The following is a 7,470-nucleotide window of genomic DNA, read 5'->3' as shown; positions in this document are numbered from 1 at the left end:
TCGGTTGTCGCTGGACGAGTTCACGATGGGGGTTCTGCGACTGTTAAATGTTGCGCCGACGCAGCTGCATCCTAACAGTTGGGGGAGTTTGCAGGCTTTCCGGATGATTTGTAAGGCACTGTATTTATCGCCGATTCCTGAGAGTTTTTTGTATTTCTACGTCACGCGTTCGAGGGATCCGCTATCATGGGTGTTGTTGGTTGGTAGGACGAGGATTAGTTTGTTAGACGGCTTCACGCAGTCTTTCAAGAAGTTTAAAGATGGCTTCTTTCGAGTGAAGGTCTTGCTTGCCAGGAGGTTGTTATACTATGATGATGAGGGGCGGCCCAAATTTCCATTTTATTGGACGAGTGCACCTGCGCGTAGGGACGCGATGGTTAAGGAGGCTTTGGATGTGGATAGCCGAAGGGTGGTGGAGGTGTTGGAGATGTTGTCGGTTAGGGTGCCGAAGAAATGGGTTGTTTGCTGTTATTTGACGGATAATCCTGGTCACGACTTATGCGGTATGTTCTGATATTGTTGTTGGTTCTGTGTTGGACTAATCTGAAAAATTTGGTTTTGTGCAGGTGTGATGGCTCACCACGCGAAAAGGGTTGGCGGTGAGGTGGACCTATTTGCCAAGATTAGAGACAAGATGACGAATGCTGCGAAGGGGGAGGGACAGTCGCAGGCTCCAAATCTCGCGGGTCCAGTTGTGGACACTTACCGGCCTCCTATTGCTAAAAGACCGGCTCCTTCGAAGATGAAGGGTGTTGGGAAGGATCGCAAGAGGTTGAAGGCCCTCGCGAAGACTGGGGGTGTTGGGTCGAGTGGGTCGAGCAATCTTGACCTTGGTGGTTTTGAGAAAGCGAAGATTCAAATGAGAAAAGGCTTGGAGCTCAAGTTGAGTGATGAGGAGGTGGCGGTTGTGGAGGCTGTTGATCCGGGGTTGACTATGCGGGCCATGAGTGAGTACCTGGCTCGTGGGATGGTGTTGAGCCGACGGGTTGCTACATTGCTGCAGGAGGAGTTGGCCGCGGGTGAGAAGAAAAAATTAGCTGAGGAGGTTGCTGCGTTGAAAGTTCAGAGGGATCGCGAACAAGTGGCTTGGGCGGACGAGAAATTGAAGTTGGAGGCTGAGGTGAAGAGATTGAAGGGAAGTGTGGTGGGTTTAGAGAAGAAATTGAAGGCCAAGCAGGTGGAGCTGGATGGGGTTAATGCCGCCAAAGATGCTGCTGCAGAGGAGGTTGCTGGTGAAGTGTTTGGTCTTCAACATGCCGTATATGATGAGCATGTGAATGGATTTCAGAAGGCTTTGAGGCAAGCCGAGTTCTTGTATCGTGAAGTGTCCGTGACAGATTGTCATTTTAATGTAAATCTAGATGTGTACGAGAATCGTATGCTGGACGTTGCGGAAATTAGTCGACTCAAGTCTGAAAAGGAGGCGGCTGTAATGGCGAACGAAGATACCGTGGTGGCGACTCCACCAGCTACGATTGATGGGGTGGCCGGGGAGGTGGAAGGTATTGATGAGGAAGCTGACAGGGCGGAGGAGGCCGTGGCTGGTGATGAGGCTGATGTTGAAGAGTAGTTTTAGTATAGATATTGGGGGCGAGGACGCCGAAACTTGTTTTGTTTTTGTTTATGGGGATAGGATTGCAGTTTGGTTATGCCGGCCTGTTGCTGGTTTGTTTTTTAGGCGAGTGTGCCTAATGGGTTTTTTGGGACATGGATGTTTGTTATTGTAATGAATGTGTATATATGAAACTTAAAAATTTATGGAAATGGAAGTACTTTTTGGCCTGTTATTTTGATTCGTTTCAGTTGGTGTTTTCATGCTTTTGGTCCTGATTATGGGGTAATTTAATTTTAAAGTGTTGATGCATGCATTTTTGGTTTATTGGCGTTTGTTTACTTCGACTAAGCAGCACCCGTAGTGGTGGTGTGGAGTCCGTATATTGCTCGACCAGCGGTGCTTGGGTTAGAGGCTGGGAGTGTTTACGTTGTTCGACCAGCGACATTTGGGTTAGCGACTGGGAATGTTTACGTTGTTCGACCAGCGGCATTTGGGTTAGCGGCTGGGAATGTTTACTTTGTTCGACTAGCGGCACTTGGAGCAGTGGCTAGGAATGTTCATTTAGTTCGACTAGCGGCGCTTTGAGAAGTGGCTAGGAGTTAGTTCGTTCGACTAGCGGCACTTAGAGTAGTGGCTGGGAGTTAGTTCGTTCGACCAACGGCACTTAGAGTAGTGGCTGGGAGTTAGTGTAAACAAGAAATAAGTAAACTTGTATATTATTGATGGGTTGATGCCTCATTAAAACCTTCCTGGCCAAAACCCTCCTTAGGGAAAAAATGTCAGGGTAGGAAAGAGTACATCCGATTACAAGTGATTCAACTGAAATAAAATTTGAGGTGGGAGACGTTCCAAGTGTTGGGGAGCGGCTCTCCGGATAGTTTTTCCAGGCGATAGGCTCCATTGCCTGCTTCTTTTAGTACTCGGAAAGGTCTTTCCCAGTTGGGTGAGAACTTGCCTTCGTGCTTGCGGGCTTTGCTAGCCATTCTCCAGACGAGGTCTTTTTTGTGGAAAGAACGCGGTTTCAGTTTAGAGTTGTATCTTCTTGCTGCTCTCAATTTGGTCGCTAAGTCCTGGATTCGTGCCCTTTCTCTTGTTTCGTAAAGAAGGTCGAGGTGTGTAATCATGCAGTCGGCGTTTAATTATGTGTCGTGGTGTTGTTGCCGCATTGAGGGTTCCCCGACTTCTACCGGGATGACGGCGTCAGTTCCGTATACTAGAGTGTATGGTGCTTCATGGGTCGAAGATTGGGGGGTGCACCTATATGCCCATAGTACTTCAAGCAATTCATCTGGCCATTTGCCTTTGGCTCCATCTAACCGTTTCTTTAGTTGCCCGAGGAGGATCTTGTTGGCAGCCTCAGCTTGACCGTTGGTTTGGGGGTGTTCGACGGAGCTTGTTATGTGGGTGATCTTCAAATTGTGGTAGAAGTCGGTGAGGCCCTTGTCTATGAACTGGAGACCATTGTCGGTTATGATTGTGTGGGGGATGTCGTAGCGGCAGATGATGTTTTTTCAAATGAAGCGTTGGACTTGGTTGGTCGTGATGGTGGCTAATGGTTATGCTTCGATCCACTTGGAGAAGTAGTTGACCGCGACAAGAAGGAACTTGATCTGACCTTTCCCTGGTGCAAAGGGGCCGATTATGTCCATTCCCCATTTTGAGAACGACCATGGTGAAGAAACGTGGTGGCGTTCTTCCTGGTGCATGTGTGTTATCGGCCCGTGTTTTTGGCATTGAACGCACTTTTTGACGTATGTGGTGCAATCTTCTTCCATTGTAGGCCAGTAATAACCAGCACGTAATATCCTGGCGGCCATGGTTTTGGGTCCTGAGTGGTAGTCGCAGATGCCTTGGTGTATTTCTTATATGACATAGTCGGCTTTTTCTCGGGTTATGCATTTGAGCAAGGGTTTGCTGAAGCCTCTTCTGAATAGTTCTCCCCCAATTAGGGTGTATCGTGCCGCTTTTCGAGTCCATCCTTTTTCCTCGTTTGCTGGGGTGACTCCTTCTTCTAAGTATTTGATGAAAGGTTCCATCCAGGTGCCGATGGTGGTGATGTTTAAGCATTGGTTTTGTTGCTCAATGGAGGGTGTGATTAGGGTGTGTTGGAGGAGTGACTTGTAACGACCTTTCTTTTTGGTACTAGCAAGCTTCGAGAGAATGTCTACTCGAGTATTGTCGCTTCGTGGGACGTGTTGAATCTGGAAAGTGTCGAACTGTTCGGTTAGGGACACTACCATGTGGTAGTATTGCGCGAGGGTGGGATCCTTGATCTGGTACTCACCATTGAGATGTCCTATGGTGAGCTTTGAGTCTGTCTTGCACAGGAGTTTACGCGCGCCGACGTCTCGCACTAAGTTGAGGCCGGCTATTATGGCCTCGTACTCAGCTTGATTGTTGGATGTTTTGAAGGTGAAACGTAGAGATTGTTTTATAAGGACGTTGTCGGGTCCTTCTAGTACTACTCCGGCGCCGGCACCCAGCGGGTTTGAGGAGCCGTCCACGTGCATGGTCCACCAGGTGTCATGGGGGGCTTGCTCTTGAAGGTTGTTGGCAAAGTCTGCTAGGCACTGCGCTCAAATAGGTCCGTGCGGCTTGTATTGAATAGTAAATTCTGACAATTCGATGGCCCAGGAGGATAGCCGGCCTGCTAAATCTAGCTTTTGCAGGATTTTTTTGTATTGGATGGTCTGTTCTGATGATGATCGTGTGTGACTGGAAGTATGGTCGCAGACGACGTGCTGCTGTTATGATTTGGTACCGTGTTTCTAGGTCTTGGAGGATGCGGCTTGTAAAGTATACGGGTTGTTGGGTGTTGTCTTTTTCTTGGACGAGTGCGAAGCTGACTACGTTTGTTGATGCGGCTATGTACATTATAAGGGGGAGGGAAAGGTTTGGTTTGGCTAGGACTGGGGGGGTGGTGAGAAGTTGCTTCAAGGTGTTGATGTTTTGTTCGCAAGTGTCGTCCCAGGTGAACTTGGTCGACTTTTTTAGGAGTTGGATCATTGGTTTTGTTTTGTCTGCCAATTTCGGGAGGAAGCGCGAGATGACGGTTAGTCTGCCCACTAGTCGCTGTACCTCTTTGATGTTCGCGGAGCTTCTCATGTCGATGATGGTTGGGCATTTTTCGGGGTTGGCCTCGATCCCCCACTGTGTGAGCATGAAACCTAGAAATTTCCCGTCGTCTACTCCAAATGTACATTTTTCAGGGTTGAGTCTGATGTTGTATGTGCGTAGGGCTTTGAAGACTTGTGTTAGGTCCGCGAAGTGCTGTTGTGCGTTGGGAGACTTGACGATGATGTCGTCGACATATACTTCTACCGACTTGCTCAAGAGTGGTTGGAAAACTCTATCCATCAAGCGTTGGTATGTAGCGCCGGCGTTTTTGAGGCCAAAGGGCATGACTTTGTAGTAAAGGTTGGCCTCCTCTGTTATGAATGCGGTTTTGATTTTGTCTTCATCGGCCATGGGTATCTGGTTGTAGCCGGAGTAAGCGTCTAAAAAGCTCAGTATTGCATGTCCCGCGGCCCCATCGACGAGTCTGTCTATGCTGGGTAATGGGTAGGCGTCCCACGGGCAGGCCTTGTTCAGGTCCGTGTAATCTACACACATGCGTCATTTCCCGTTGGATTTCTTAACTAGCACCACGTTGGCTAGCCAGGTCGTGTATTGGGCTTCTTCAACAAAACCGGTCTGTTTTAGTTTATCGGCCTCCGCTATAGCTGCTTGCCTTCTGCTTTCTCCAAGCTTTCTTTTTTCTGGGAGACGGGTTTTGCGTTTGGGAAGACAGATAGCCGGTGGGCGGCTATTTTGGGGTGGACTCCGGGGAGATCGGCTGCTGACCAAGCGAAGAGGTCAGCGTTCTGCTTGAGCACTTGCTCGATATGGCGTTCCTCTCCCTCAGGAAGGGAAGTTCCAACCTGGAGGAAGCGGCTTTGTTGTTCGAGTGGGAGTTGTCTCGTCTCTCCCACGGGTTCAAGTCGTGCCTCGGAGTTTATTCTGGGGTCTAAGTCATCGCCGGCTAGGGTGGTGCGGGCTTGGGATTGTTCAATGTTGTGGGTCGTCAGAGATGGGTGTGGGAGTTTCAGACTTGCCATGTAGCATTCTCTGGCTGCGCGTTGGTCGTCATGTACTGTGATGATGTCGCCCTGCGGGGATGGAAACTTCATTACGAGGTGTGGGGTGGATACGATGGCACCCAGCGCATTGATGGATGGGCGCCCAAGGAGGATGTTGTTGGATGTGTGGGCGTCGACGACCAGGTAACGAATGGGAATTGTTTTGGTTTGCCTTCCCTCTCCAAACGTTGTGTGAAGGTCGATGTACCCTTTGGTGGGGACTCTCTCACCTGAGAATCCGTATATGGGCTCATTGTGAGGGGTTAGGTCGGCGAGAGGTATCTGCATCTTGTTGAAGGTTTTCCAATATAAGATATCTACGGAGCTCCCTTGATCGATGAGAACCTTCTTTACTGTGAAGTTCTCGACTTCCACAGTTATTACCATGGGGTCATCTTGGTTGGGGTCGGTGCCTTGGAAATCGGAATCTGAGAAAGTGATGGGCGGCATTCTTCTTTGCGTTCGGCTGGATACTGCGTGTACTTGCTGGACGACTCTTAGGTGTCTCTTTCTGGATGAGGAGTACCTCCCTCCTCCTATGAATCCTCCTGATATTGTGTTGATTATTCCGCGTAGGGGTGGTCTATCATCCGCTCGTTGCGGTTGCGGTTGTGGTGGTTCCCTTTGTTTTGTGTTCTGTGTTCTGGCTGGCTCTCTTCTTGGTTCTCTGCGTTCGACTCTTCGGTCATTGTGACGCTCGGTTCGCCTATTATCGTTCCTGTCATAGCAGGGTCTGGGGGGACCTTCCCCTGTTTCTCTTATATAGTGCCTTAGATGTCCGGCTCGGACGAGTTCTTCTATTTTGTCTCGCAGAGTGTCACACTCATCGGTGGTGTGGCCATTGTTGTGATGGTAGTGACAATACTTGCTTAAATTTGCATTGGGCGGGTTCTGATATTTCCTGGGTGGGGGAAGGAGTTCTGCTTGTAGGACTTCATCGAGTATGCGGGACCGGGGCGCGTTTAAGGGGGCATAATTCGAGAATTTTGCTGGTCTGCGTTCTGAGGGCGGTTATGGTCGCGTGGGATGGGCTCCTTGTTGGTCCTCTTGATTTTTGTCCGCGCTGGGGCGGATTGGGCGTTGCTTTGGTCGTATCATGTCCTCAACCCTTATAAACATGGCCGCTCTCTTGCGAAGTTCTTGCATACTCAGGGGGGCGCATGGCCAGCTCGTCGACGAAAGGTCCTGGCCTGAGAGAGGTCATCATATACATCAGGATGAGGTTAGAGGTGCGGTTCTTGATCTTCATGGCGATGGCACCGAACCTATCGATGAAAACTCGGAGGGGTTCTCCCTCTTCTTGCCTGAGGTTGAGGAGGGCGATTATGGTGAGATCATGTCGTCGGCTTGTATCAAATTGGGTGGTGAAGGTAGTGGTGAGCGTGGTGAAAGAGTCAATAATGTAGGGGGGAGGCTCATAAACCATTCCAGAGCTGACCCCTTGAGGGCTACTGAGAATGATTTGCATAGCACAACGTCGTCCTGGAGTACAGGCTTACTTGGTTGGTATAAATGGACACAAACTCGTCTGGGTCCATGGTCTCATCGTAGGTAACTGTTGGTGCCTTCCATTTATGGGGTAAGGGTGTCTCCGTGATTCCGTCCACGAAGGGGTGGCGACGATTTCTTCTGGAGGCGAAGGAGCTGTAGTTGCCGCCCATGGTTGGAGCGGTGGGCCTGTATTCACTCTCGTCCTCAGTAGGATGGACGTCAAGTTTTGAATGGGGAGAGGCGTCAAGTCTCGAGTGAGGAGGGACCTCCATCCTCGAATGGGGGTGGTATGGCTCCCCAGCCGCC

At 49.8% G+C, this 7,470-nt stretch overlaps 1 protein-coding gene across 1 annotated transcript; it reads right to left on the bottom strand.

Annotated features, from left to right (window-relative positions):
- Positions 1-5,271: 5,271 nt before the first annotated feature.
- Positions 5,272-6,123, bottom strand: LOC146885724 (uncharacterized). The gene has a single exon (XM_085675063.1). It carries the CDS (start codon positions 6,121-6,123, stop codon positions 5,272-5,274), a length of 852 nt encoding a protein of 283 aa, XP_085531189.1.
- Between the last annotated feature and the right edge of the window lie 1,347 nt (positions 6,124-7,470).

Source organism: Vigna unguiculata, chromosome 6 (genome assembly GCF_037176805.1).
Source record: "Vigna unguiculata cultivar grain cowpea cultivar isolate G323 ecotype 2 chromosome 6, ASM3717680v1, whole genome shotgun sequence".
Taxonomy (NCBI): domain Eukaryota; kingdom Viridiplantae; phylum Streptophyta; class Magnoliopsida; order Fabales; family Fabaceae; genus Vigna; species Vigna unguiculata.
The sequence above is the reverse complement of the archived record's forward strand: the minus strand, read 5'-3'. Positions and strand labels throughout refer to the sequence as shown.

Excerpts from the sequence above, each read along its gene's own strand:
- LOC146885724 (XM_085675063.1), bottom strand. The coding sequence starts at position 6,123 with ATGCCGCCCATCACTTTCTCAGATTCCGATTTCCAAGGCACCGACCCC.